The sequence below is a fragment of the Oratosquilla oratoria genome, chromosome 7, assembly GCF_046742065.1.
Source record: "Oratosquilla oratoria isolate Oo_2021 chromosome 7, ASM4674206v1, whole genome shotgun sequence".
NCBI classification, from domain to species: domain Eukaryota; kingdom Metazoa; phylum Arthropoda; class Malacostraca; order Stomatopoda; family Squillidae; genus Oratosquilla; species Oratosquilla oratoria.
The window spans coordinates 31,682,201-31,695,975 of record NC_134783.1 but is presented as its reverse complement, the minus strand read 5'-3'; the positions used below and the strand labels follow the sequence as shown (position 1 = coordinate 31,695,975).

Here is a 13,775-nt window from a genome sequence, read left to right as displayed (position 1 = left end):
CCTTTTACTTCTTCTCCTCAATGCTAATCTCTAGTCGTTTGCATCTTTGTCCTTTCTTTCCGTCCACTTTCCTCCACAGCTGTTCTCCTTCCACTTTTTTTTTTTTTTCCTTCTTTTTTCCTCTCGTCCTCCTCCTCCTCCTCGTCATCCTCCTCCTGGTCATCCTCATTTTTCTCCTCCTCCTCCTCCTATATCCTCCTCACCCTCCTCTTCTCAGACCATCTCCTCCTCTTTGTTTGTTTCCTGAGTAATCTGCTGTATTGTTGCCCGACTTAATTCCTCTCCTTCCCATGTCCTCACTTCATCTCTTCAAATCTTTATACGGGTTGCGACCCTCTCACTTCGCGAAGGGAAAGTGTTGTTTTTTATTTCCTTTAGTTGGAAATTAAATCACTTGACGGCAAACCGATTCGAAGAACTAAAGTTTGTTGAAGTGTAGCGAATGTACATCACGCACGGTGCGCACACAACACACACACACACACACACCACACAACACACACACACACACACACAACACACACACACACAACACACACCACACACAACCACACACACACACACCAACACACACTCTGATAAAAGCCAAAACTGCTGAATATGGCAGCGGTGATGTGGTCACTCGACGTAACCAAAAAAAGAACGTAAGGAAAATTAGAAAGAATACAAAGGAGCAACGACAAAGATGATGCCCCAACACTTTCAAAATTAACATATAGAACAAAAACTGGCCAAACTAGGAATTGCCAGACCCTGTAACAAAGAAGAGCAACGAGGGGACCTACTAACCAGCTACAGAATTATGAAAGGAAAAAGAACGCCTTAGATAAAGAGGACTTAATTAAATTGGGACAGATGGAAAACAAGGGGACATGTAATGAAACTCAAAAAAGGAGCAGGGTACAGTACAGAAGATAACCTGAAAAATGAACAGCTTTCCATACAGAGTGATAGATATCTGGAACAGATTGGACGTAAAAGTAAGTGTGTGCAAACACAATACAAGAATTTTAAGAACAAACTCACCATTGATCTTGCGAGATACAAAAACGAGGCACCACGAGCATAGTTTTCCCCTTTCCGTAAAAATACAACTAATGTAAATACAACTAGGTAAATACCTGTACAAGCAATTTTTGTGTCCCAATTATTTGGTTTTTGTGTTTGAGCACGAGAGGAATTATTTTTTTTTTAAGAGCTAATCGATCCATAAGCCTGGTAGTGAAGTTGTTTTAGGTTCTCTACGTTTTTTTTTTTTTCCTATGAACGTATGAGGAATGACTCTACCAATCATCCGAGGTTTGAGAAGTCTCTAGGTTCCAAGGACAACCAACACCACTATTAGTTGGTGGGCAATGTCAAACCGAACGTGTAGTGACTGTGAAATGTAACTGTTCGCTAATTTTGCTATTGTTTTTTGTTTATATTTCTCTACTTATCTTTAGTAATTCATTTCTGTATTCTAAGTATGCAGCTTGTTTTTCTTACTTGCGTAATTTTATATATTTTCCTTACATTAGTCATTTTTCTGTTCATATGTGTTTTTGCGTCTTTTCTCCTTGTCTTCCTCCTTTTCCCTTTGGAACATTTTTTAAATTTTGTTCGCTGCTCTTCCTGTTCTGTCCTTTACTTCAACTCTTTCTTATTCTCTTTCCCACTTGCTTTCTCTCTTCTTCGTCCCCTTTCTCTTTCTCTTTTTCTCTCTCCCTTTCTCTCTTTGTGTTTTCGCCTATCTTTCTTGTCGTCCACCCATCTCCCATCTTCCACCTTCTTCCTTCTCGTCCACCTATCTTCCATCTCGTCCACCCATCTTCCATCTTCTTCCTTCTCCCCCGCCCCACCCCAATTTCCCCTCTCCACCTATCCACCTAACTTTCGAGATACTTTTCCGTCAATCTCCACGAATTTCTGTCTCCCCGTGTCTCTTTGGTCGTCCACATTTCTGTTTTCCACAGTGACCTATCTTTGCCATCTCCGCTTTTCTCTTTATTTCTCTTTAGCCAAAGCACATTTGTATCAAATTCTTTTCTATCCCGGATATTCACTCCTTTACCTATTCTCGTCATACAAGACATACTCCGATTTACCACTCTTTGGTGGGTATAGTCTCAGTATCATTCCTTGAACCAGGCTTCTTTAACCTGTTTCTTAATCCCCAGTTTAATCTCCGGTTTAGTCTGTTTTGTATTTAGGTTCAGTTAAGCCTTCCCGGGCACCAGCGTCAGGATTAAATTTTTTCTGCTTGCTCGCGTGTTTTCATTGAGATTTTTCCCTCCGAACTTGTGAACAGTTTTTGTATATATGCACACACCTATGTACACACGTACGCGCGCACACTCACCGTTACCACCACAGTCAACACTATCACCACTATTATCACCTCTACCACCTCATCACCACTACCACCACTACCACAACTGCCACCACTGTCATCACTACCACTACCACCACTATCATCACTACCATCACTACTAGCACTGTTATAATTTTCACTACTACCACCACTACCACTACCACCACCACTATCATCACTACCACCGCTATCATCACTACCACCGCTATCATCACTATCATCACTACCACCACTATCATCACTACCACCACTATCATCACTACCACCACTATCATCACTAACGCCACTATCATCACTACCACCACTATCATCACTACCACCACTATCATCACTACCACCACTATCATCACTACCACCACTATCATCACTACCACCACTATCATCACTACCACCACTATCATCACTACCACTACTACCACCACTACCACTACTACCACCACTACCTTAACTACGACCACTACCTTAACTACCACCACCATCACCTCTACCACCACTATCACCACTCCCACCACTGTCACCACTCTCACCACTGTCACAACTATCACCACTGTCACAACTACCACCACTACCACCACTACTACCACTACCAGCACCACCACTACCCCCACTATCACCACTATCACCACTACCACCACTATCACCACTACCACCACTATCACCACTATTACCACTATCACCACTGTCACAACTACCACCACTATCACTACTACCACTATCACCATTACCACCACTATCATAACTACTACCACCACCATCGCCACTACCACGACCGCTTGTTACACCTCTGCTGGTATTGTCCAAAAATGTTTCGGAAAAATCCAAATTTCTTTTTCACACGACCAGCACAGCACTATCAGTAGCGCTACTATTATCATCAAAATCTCAACCACCCCCTCCTTCTAGTACCACCATCCCCGTCTGCCGTCTGTCACATCTCTGCTGGCCTCAGCAGAAATTTTATTTCTCGCCCAAAAAATATTTCGAATAAAAATTTTAAAAAAAAAAAAAAAAAAAAAAAAAAAAAAATCTTTTTGGTCTCGTCCTCTTTTTAAGATTTTTTTTCTTATTCACACTGAAGCCTCGTGCCTTTTCTTTTTTCTTTTACCTCAAGTTTGCGTCCCCTTTCCCAGGTCCGAGACTCTTGCCTTTCCTACTACCCATTTCCTTCAGCACACTCTTGACCGAAATCTCCCTTCTCTCCTGCCTTCCTTCAGAGAGGCTCTCCACCTTCATGGTCCAGGTTCCAAACAATCCCATTGACGTTGTGTTGTACTAGTACCTCATGTTGATTTTGAGGTTCACAAAGATCGGCCTCAAACCTATAGTCGCCTCTCTCCCCTTTCCCCCTCGCACCCCTTTCCCCCTCGCACCCCTTTCCCCCTCGCACCCCTTTCCCCCTCGCTCCCCTTTCCCCCTCGCTCCCCTTTCCCCCCCTCTTCCCTCTCCCCCTTACCCATCTTCCCTTTCACCTCTTCCCCCTCTCCCACCCCCACCCTCCCTCCTTTATAAGCTCTGATGAAGCAACAGCGAGAAGATTTTTTTTTCAAATGAAGGGGTGGGGGTGTTACCAGGACAGGAGCTGATTCTCGATCGATATTAAATTTCAATTTTTATTTGATCAAATATTACTTTACCTCGTACCTTGTTGCCTTTCATCTTCTTCTCCATTATTTTTAATTTTTTTATCTGGCAAGGGCGGCATCTCCATGTGTAGATGGTGTCGATGTCTCCACAACGGAATAGTGGGGAGACGTTCCTCTCTGACGTCTATCCTATGGACAAGGCTCTGATCATTATGTGCGTACTTCTTGCATTGGTTCCTGACAGCCCTGTACAGGCAGGGAGGCAACCCAGATATCGGTCTTAAAAAAAAAAAACAAAAAACAAAAAAAAAACGGCCGCTTGCAGCAACTGACAGGGCTTTGCCTTACCAGAGGTTTCTCACTTCCCACTCCTCACTGCGTGGGAGTGGTATGGTGAGTTTACCTTGAAAGAATGAATAAAGCGATTTGGTCTTACGTCACGAACTACCATCTCCAGGGTCAAGAGGATGGTGCCCCAAAAAAGGACTTTGAATGACTTCTGTCTTCAGCACCATGGCCCTGGTTCGAACCCTCTAGCCTCTGACAGCCGCTCGTGCTGCCACTTTAGTACAGGAGTACACAGAGGAATAGATAAAAATGTATTAGATTTATTTAGAAGGGTTTGGAGTCCAAAGCAATACGCAATTTCTTGATTAGGTGACACAGAATGTCCCATGTTGTTTTAGGTTTCTCTTTTATCATCTCCTCTTTTTATTATTATTATTATTATTACAACCCATTCTCTCTTTTCCTCCCCTCACACACATCTTTAAATCATCTGCGCTCTTGTACATTATCGTTTCTTATTATTGTATGTAATCTATATATTTACCTTAATTTTTTCCGAAGTCTGTGGCGTAAGTTTATGGCGTAAAGAGCCTACGCCAAGAGACTCTGCGCTTTAGGGACGATTGGGGCAGTTAATGTCAATGTTGGGTATCTGTGAGGAGTGCGGGATTCGAACCACCAACTATGCGAATGCGAGACCAGCCCTTTTTTTTTTTTTTTTTTTTTTTCTCTCTCCTTCCTTTTCTCTCCTTCCTTCTTCTGTTGATTCTCAGCACAAGTGTTTGGTGAATGAAATATTTAGGCTTCAAAAAATAAAAAATAAAATAAAATAGATAAATAAATTGAAAATGCTTCGTAATACTGGAAAGGTTCAGCTTTTCTTTCGACTTGAATTATTCTTTTTATCTTCATTTTCATTCTCATTTTCGTTTTAATTTTTCGTGTTAATCTTCGTTTTGATTTTAAATTTTGTTTTGATTTTCAATTTTTTGTTTTCATGTTCATCTATTTTTTCTTTATTTTAATACTCATTTAATTTTTCGTTTTTATTTTAATTTTCATTTTCATTTATTATTTTCATCTTTCTTTTTATTTTATTTTCCATTTCCTTATTCATTTATATATTTATTTGCCATATGTATATATTTTCTACATTTAATCCTAACTTCCTTTCAACGTTTACTGATGGTGACCAAACATCTATTTCTATCGATCTTGCACTTCTGGTAGCTGACGGCATGTCGAAAAAAAGAAAAAGAAAATATAGAAATAAATAAGAAAAACAAAATTCATCAAAATAGAAAAAAATATGAAGTACATGAAATTAAACAGAATAAAATAGGCGAAAAATAAGATACAACAAAACAATGACAATTAGGTAAATACATATGTATATAAAATGATATAGATAACTAGATATTTGAATAGACAAATAAAACAATGTTATGGTTTTTATTTCCAGATAAATCTGTACGCTCTATAAGCGCTTAGCTTTGAAATCCGGCTGTACAAATGCTGTCGTTGCTTTGTCGCTTTTACATGTCTCGTACTGGGCGTGTCCGCGTTAATTGTGATTTTTTTTTTTTTTAACATTGATGGCGACCGCACAGTAATTTCTACTCTAATCACCATTCTATTCCATTACGCTCTTTCAAAAATTCTGGGTCGCTCTTCCGTCTAGTCCATGAAATACTTGATTGATTTATTTATCTATTTATTTTTTATCTATTTATTTCTATTTATTTTATTTATTTATTTGTTTATTTATTTATTTGTTTATTTATTTATTTTCTATTTTATCTTATTTTTATTATTATTATTATTTTTTTTTTGGGGGGGAGGGGTCCATTACCCGCTCGTATCTCAACATGATGGCTGTCCTGTGATTCTTATATACTCAATCACTCTTAATCTACTACTTCCTTGACTAATTATGTCTTCATTTTATAATTTTCTTCAACTTATTTGTTATAATTCCTTTGCCTTCCCCCACTATCACCCTCTCTCCCCCTCTCTCCTCCTCTCTCCCCCTCTCTCCCTCTCTCTCCCTCTCTCTCCCCCTCTCTCCCCCTCTCTCCCCCTCTCTCCCCCTCTCTCCCCCTCTCTCCCCCTCTCTCCCCCTCTCTCCCTCTCTCCCTCCCCCTTTCTCCCTCCCCCTCTCTCCCTCCCCCTCTCCCTCCTCTCCCCCTCCTCCCTCCTCTCCCTCCCCCTCTCCCTCCTCTTCCCCTCTCTCCCCCTCTTCCCCTCTCTCCCCCCTCTCCCTCCTCTCCCCCTCTCCCTCCTCTCCTCCCTCACCCTCCTCTCCCCCCTCTCCCCCTCTCCCCCTCCTCCCCCCCTCTCCCCCCTCTCCCCCCCTCCCCCCCCCTCTCCCCCACTCTCCCCCTCTCTCCCCTCTCCCCCTCTCCCTCCTCTCCCCCTCTCCCTCCTCTCCCCCACTCTCTCTTCCCCTCTTCCTTTCCCTCTGCCTCTCTCTTCCTTTCTACCTCTCCCTCCTCCCTCTTCCTTCCTTCCTTCCTTCCTCCTTTCATGCCATGGAAATTTCTGCCTCTGTCTCTCCCGTGCTTCCTTCCTTCCTTCCTTCCTCCCTCGGCGGCACTTAGGGTCCCCAAAAGACCATCATCCATCTCTCCGACTCTTATTTTCGCGCCAACAAATTGGCTTTCCCCTATCACTTTTCTCCCTTCGCTTCGCTCCGACCTCGATCGCTTTGTTGTCTCCCAAGAAAATCTCTCCTTTGTCCTCCTGTAACGTTGATATTCTCTTGAAGAAAAGTACATTTTTTTCTTTCTCACTTTTCTTTTGCAAAGACGTAGGCCGATTATCTCCCAGACTGGTCCTGGTTAAAAAAAAAAAAAAAAAAAAAAAAAAAAAATCCTCCATGTCCTATGACGTCAAGTACTTAAGTGGTTTTCGGTTAAAACCGTTATTTTCGTTATCAGTGGTTTTCGGTTAAAACCGATATTTTCGTTATCATGAACCCAGGCAAATTACGTCCCTAGGAAAGAACCTTCAATTTTACCTCCTGGGATTTCAGCAGTTTTATATAAATGAAATATTCTACAGTGATGTCTCAAGAGTGGAAATAGTTTTAACCATTTTACCATTCCTAACTAGTCTTTAGGTGTAGGCTTGAATGCTACCTCCGTTGAATAAAATCGCCTGACGGCAGCCAAATTTAATAACAGTTCCCACGTTCCACTGATAAATAAAGGTTGTAATTCTAAATTTAAGGGAGAGAGAAGTTCCCGGTTTGAAGAAAATCACTTGGCAGAAAAAAAAAAAAAAAATCTTTGTCGTTCTCGAGATAACGAAGGCCCACAAGGCTCAGTATTAGCGCTAACATCATGCATGTCATTACCTTATTCCGTTAACGTTTTATCATAAAGGTAATTTAGTCGAGGGGAGTAGTGAGGGCCAATTTACATCAAGTGTAGTTGATACACATTGTAACAACAAGAACAGATAATAAGGACCAAAGAGGTCGAAATCTCTGCTATAGAATAAAACTCAATATTCTATCATTAACGTTTCGTTTGTCACCTCACCTCTATATTCCATCAATCTTTACGTACAAGAATAGACATGTATACATGTTCATAAACACATGCGTATATAAAGTGTGTATAACCAGATTTAAACCAGAATTACAGTTATCAAGATCAAAACAACTTAGATGTTATGCCATAACATGGATATTCAGGGAACTACCGGTCTGTAATTATAAAAAAAAGAAAAAAAAAAAAAGCGGCGAAAACTCGAACTGGAGTCTGCGAAGTCAGAGTTCGATAAGGAACAAGATCTTCGGGCGATCTCGATGGAAACCTTCTGCATATAAAAAAAGAAGAGGGCATAAAGTACACTTAGTTAAACAGATTCTTTGACATTTTGGAATAGAAAAAAGATGGTGGCACACTAGGCTAGCATGCTACTTGCTTTTGCTACTCGCTTTTGCTACTCGCTTTTGCTACTCGCTTTTGCTACTCAGCTTGAGTAGAAACGACTTCATTTACAATATTCAAGACTTCCGTAAGAACATTTCAACAGTGTGTCTGATATTCCTCTCTTAGTCATCCAGCTTCTCATTATATGACGCAAGAGTAATATGACATTAGGAAACTTGAAAAACAAAAATCTTGACCGAAGTCGTTTCTACTCAAACGAAGAAGAAAAAGCGAGTAGAGTGCTAGCGAGAAAGGCTTAGTGTGACACCAAAGAAGTAGATAGACAAATGGGAAAGACTAAAGCGATTGTCCTCAGACGCTGGTAACCAAGATTATTGTGTTCCTATACGCTTCTCCCCCGTCAAATGTGCAATGGAAGACGAACCCCAACTTTTTACGCACTTAACGCAAATGAATAATCTGCATAGCTCAACATTCATGCGTTTTTTACCTAAAGATCAATTTGATTGTAAGGTAACAACTCGCGTTTAGAAAAAGTATGTTTTGTGAGGATTATGGTCAGTTGTGTTTGCGTAGTTAGACAGTTTCGCTGCTCTGGTCTAGGTGCCGCGTGGCAATTATATTCACACGAGGAAAAAAAAATGTTTCATTGAGTTTCATTTACGAGGAAAACACACCCTCACCGAAGTCACAACAGTCCTCTGGTTCTCCCATAGATTTCTCCTGGAAGAAATGGTGGACTTTTGCTTGCGTTGCAGTTGTGAGAGTTTCTGTGTCGTTTGTTAGCAGGAGGAGGAAGAGGAGGGTAAAGGAGGAGGGCGAGGGGAGGAGGGGCAGGAGGAAGAGGAAGAGGAGGAGGAGGAGAGAGGAAAGAGGAGTAGAAGGGCGGAGGGAATAGAGAGGACGGAGAGAGGGGAGCGAAGGACAAGAGCGGAGTAGTAAGGCGGAGAGAGGAAGAGGTGGAGGAAGAAGAGGTGGAGGAAGAAGAGGTGGAGGAAGAAGAGGTGGAGGAAGAAGAGGTGGAGGAAGAAGAGGTGGAGGAAGAAGAGGTGGAGGAGGAGGAGGTGGAGGAGGAGGAGGTGGAGGAGGAGGAGGTGAAGGAGGAGGTGGAGGAGGAGGAGGAGGAGGAGGTGGTGGTAGAGGAGGAGGAGGGAGGGAGGAAGGGGAGAGGTGAGAGGAGGAAGAGAAGCAAAGAGGAGGAAGGAGGAGGAGCGAAGAGGGATGAGGAAGGGATGAAGAAGGGAGGATGGGAAGAGGAGGAAGGTGAGGAGGAGGAGGAGGAGGAGGAGGAGGAGGAGGAGGAGGAGGAGGAGGAGGAGGAGGAGGAGGAGAAGGAGGCAGAAATTATTAACCATTATCTTTTCTTGGAGGAAAAAAGTTTGGAAAAGTTAGTCGAAATTGATAGAGACCTTGAATCTATTCCAGAGACCAAGTTCCAGCCTCTTGGGGCCCCACCTTCAGATGGAGGTGAGTGTATTGATAGGTTAAGATGGACGACGGGGAGATGATCCTCTCCTACGTCTGTCTCATAGTAGTCTCCACTGGAAGGTAGCTATTGATAGTCACTGTTGAGGGAAATTCCAGTCTGTATAGTCTGTATGGGGAAAATTAGAAATTATCTGCTCAAATGGATCAAATAAAAAAGGGCAAAATGTTTTTTTTTTCTTAATGTACATTGTCATTTTGATTATTGTAAATGGGGATGGGGAAAGTAAATAGAAGAAGTAAGCGAATAAAAAAAAAAAAAAAAATCAGCGTCCTAGGACAGTTGCTCTTCGGCTGATGGAGACACAAAACCGGGGAACCTGAAACAAGACTGATGATAATGATTTCTTCATGCCCAAAGTATAGTCTGTGGAGGTGGTAGCAGTTTACGGAAAGACTACGATATTTTACAAGTAAAAACACCAACAGCAAAAAAGGCAAAAGTCGGGGCAGCACACAGTTTCCATTTTTTTTATACACAACCATGAAATGTGTAATATAAAACAAGAACAGGAAGAAGAAACGCACACACACACACACACACACACACACACACACACACACACACACACACACACACACACACACACACACACACACACACACACACACACACACACACACAATATATATATATATATATATATATATATATATATATATATATATATATATATATATATATAACAAAAGCAGAGATAAAGCCTTCCCACCCTTTCCTTTTCGCCCCTAAAAGTATTAGACAGCTAACATTTGCACGTCTATTCATGCCAATTTCACTCTTAGCTGACCGGCCATTTTTCCTTGGCTGCTCCTCTCCTTAAATGGAACTATCAAGATCGCCCTTTTTTCTCTCTCTTTCTTCTCTCCCCCAATTCTCTATTTTAACTCTCTCTCTCTCTCTCTCTCTCTCTCTCTCTCTCTCTCTCTCTCTCTCTCTCTCTCTCTCTCTCTCTCTCTCTCTCTCTCTCTCTCTCTCTCTCTCTCTCTCTCTCTCTCTCTCTCTCTCTCTCTCTCTCTCCTCCACCTCTCTCTCTCTCTCTCTCTCTCCGTCTCCTCTCTCTCTCTCTCTCTCCGTCTCCTCTCTCTCTCTCCGTCTCCTCTCTCTCTCTCTCTCTCCGTCTCCTCTCTCTCTCTCTCTCTCCGTCTCCTCTCTCTCTCTCTCTCCGTCTCCTCTCTCTCTCTCTCTCTCTCTCTCTCTCTCTCTCTCTCTCTCTCTCTCTCTCTCTCTCTCTCTCTCTCTCTCTCTCTCTCTCTCTTCTGCTTCCCCTTCTCTTCCTCCTCCATGTCATTTTTCGTTATTCCTCCTCCTCCTCCTCCTCCTCCTCCTCCTCCTCCTTCTTCTCTTCTCCTCCGTCTTTCTTCTTCCCTTTCTCCTCTTTCCTTTCGTTTCCCCATTTCCTCTTCCTTTCTGCCTCTCCTTCCCCCTTCCTTCTTCGTCCTTCTTCTCTCCTCCTTTCTTCTTCCTCTTTATTCTTATCTTCTTCATCTTTCCTCTTTCTTTTTCTTCCATCATTCTCTCCTTTTTATTCCATCGTTCTTTACTCTTTTTCTTTCTCTCTTTTTTCTCTTTTCCTCCTCTTTCCTTCTTCTTTTCTTCCCAGCTCGAGTCTCTTGACCTTCGTTCACAAGCTGTCCCTCCTCCTCCCACATTCTTCTTCCTACTCTTTGGTTCCGACATCATCCCCTTCGGGGATCTCCTCTGCCCTCCTCCTCCTCCTCCTCCTCCTCCTCCTCCTCCTCCTCCTCCTCCTCCTCCTCCTCCTCCTCCTCCTCCTCCACCGCCTTTCCTCCTCCACCGCCTTTCCTCCTCCACCGCCTTTCCTCCTCCACCGCCTTTCCTCCTCCTTGTACACCTCCTCTACCTCCTCTTCCTCTTTCACCTCCTCCTCCACCTCCTTCTACTGCTTATTCCCATCTTCCTCTTCCTCCTCCTCCTCCTACACCTGCTCTACCTCCTCTTCTTCTTCCACCTCCTCCTACTGCTTATTCTCATCTTCCTCTTCCTCCTCCTCCTTCTCCTCCTCCACCTCCTCCTACTGCTTATTCACATCTTCCTCTTCCTCCTCCTCCTTTTATTGTTCATCCTCTTCCTCCTCCTCCTCTTCCTCCTCCTCTTCCTCCTCTTCCTCCTCCTCCCCTCCCTCCTCCCTCCGTGTCCCTCTGCCCTTTTCTGGTCCTTTTGTTCCTGTTTTTCTTCCTGGTCTCTTGTCTTCTTGCTTTCCAGCTCCCAGTGTCCTCTGTTTATCTTCCCTTTCTCTTTCTCATTCTCTTTCTTTTTCTCTCTTTTTTTTCTCCTTTATCTTTTTCTTTCTCTTTCCGTCTCTCTTTTTTTCTGTTTTTCTGTCATTCACTCGCTTTTTTTTCAGTGTCCTCTGTTTATCTTCTCCTTCTCTTTCTCGTTCTTTCTTTTTCTTTCTTTTTTTCTTCTTTTTTTTCCTCCTTTATCTTTTTCTTTTTCTTTCCGTCTCTCTTTTTTCTCTGTTTTTCTGTCATTCACTCTTTTTTTCTCTTTTTCCTTTGTCCTTTTTCTTCCATTTTTCATTTCATTTATATCATCATTTTTCTCTATTTCTCTTTTCCTCTTTATCTTTTATCTTTCCTCTTTATTCTTATCTCTTTATCTTTTCCTCTTTATCTCTTCCTTTCTCTTCCTTTCTTCCCTTTTTTTTTGCCATTTCTGTCTTTATTTGTATCTTTTCTCTTTTTCTCTCGTTATTTGACTTTATTTGCCTTTTCCTTTCTTCCTGTCTGGTTCCTTTTCTCTTCCTTTCTTCCTATCTCTTCCTCTCTCTCTTCCTATCCCTTCCTTTCTCTATCCCTGTATTTCTTCCTTTTTTCCCTTTTTTGTTTTTTCTTTCCCATCTCCCCCTCTCCCCCTCTACCCCACTTACCTTCTCCCCTCTCCCTCCCCTCTTCCCCTCTCCCCCCTCTTCCCCTCTCCCCCCTCTTCCCCTCTCCCCCTCTCACCCTTTCCCCTCTCCCCCTCTCTCCCTTTCCCATCTCCCCCTCTACCCCACTTACCTTCTCCCCTCTCCCTCCCCTCTTCCCCTCTCCCCCCTCTTCCCCTCTGCCCCCCTCTTCCCCTCTGCCCCCCTCTTCCCCTCTGCCCCCCTCTTCCCCTCTCCCCCCTCTTCCCCTCTCCCCCCTCTTCCCCCCCCTCTTCCCCTCTCCCCCTCTCTCCCTTTCCCCTCTCCCCCTCTACCCCACTTACCTTCTCCCCTCTCCCTCTCCTCTTTCCCTCTCCCCTCTCTTCCCCTCTCCCCCTCTCTCCCTTCCCCTCTCCCCCTCTCTCCCTTTCCCTCTCTCCCCCTCTCTCCCTTTCCCTCTCTCCCCCTCTCTCCCTTTCCCCTCTCCCCCTCTCTCCCTTTCCCCTTCTCCCCTCTCTCCCTTTCCCCTTCTCCCCTCTCTCCCTTTCCCCTTCTCCCCTCTCTCCCTTTCCCCTTCTCCCCTCTCTCCCTTTCCCCTTCTCCCCTCTCTCCCTTTCCCCTTCTCCCCTCTCTCCCTTTCCCCTTATCCCCCTCTCCCCTTTTCCCCCTCTCCCCTTTTCCCCTCCCCCTTTTCCCCCTCTCCCCCTCTCCCCCCTCTCCCCTCTCCCCCTTTCCCCCTCTCCCCCTCTTAAATTCTACCCCTCTCGCCTCCTCTCTCCCTCTTGCCCTCTCCCCTTCTCTCTCCCTCTTGCCCTCTCCCCTTCTCTCTCCCTCTTGCCCTCTCCCCTTCTCTCTCCCTCTTGCCCTCTCCCCTTCTCCACTTTCCCCTTCTCCCCTTTCCCTTTCTCCCCTCTTACCTTCTCCCCCTCTTACCTTCACCCTTTCTCCCATTCTCCTCCTCCCCTCTCTTCCCCTCTCCCCCTCTTACTTTCTCCCCCTCTCCCGCGTTTATCTTTTTTCTCCTCCGTCTTCCCCTCTCCCCCCTCTTCCCTTTCCCCCTCCCCTTCCCCCTTTCCCCCTCCCCCTTTCCCCCTCCCCTTCCCCCTTTCCCCCTCTTCCCATTCCCTCTCTTCCCTTTCCCCCTATCCTTCCCCTTTCCCCCTCTTCCCTTTCCCCCTTTCCCCCTCTTCCCTTTCCCCCTCTCCTCTTTCCCCCTCTCTTTTCCCCCTCTCTTTTCCCCCTCTCTTTTCCCCCTCTCCTTTCCCCCTCTCCTTTCCCCCTCTCCTTTCCCCCT

At 44.2% G+C, this 13,775-nt stretch overlaps 1 protein-coding gene across 5 annotated transcripts in view; it reads left to right on the top strand.

Annotated features, from left to right (window-relative positions):
* The window catches only part of LOC143027037 (solute carrier family 35 member F3), a 583,434-nt gene that overhangs the window by 222,268 nt on the left and 347,391 nt on the right, over positions 1 to 13,775 (top strand). For 4 of the 5 annotated variants that reach the window (XR_012966555.1, XM_076187893.1, XM_076187891.1 and 1 more), the window contains exon 3: positions 9,552 to 9,593. The exons of the other annotated variant lie outside the window; for it this stretch is intronic. Coding sequence is in view for 3 of the 4 variants with exons in the window: in XM_076187893.1 (XP_076044008.1) it covers positions 9,552 to 9,593 (42 nt within the window). In the remaining variant the exon portion in view is untranslated. The remainder of the gene's footprint in view (positions 1 to 9,551; positions 9,594 to 13,775) is intronic. 5 annotated transcript variants of the gene reach the window in all.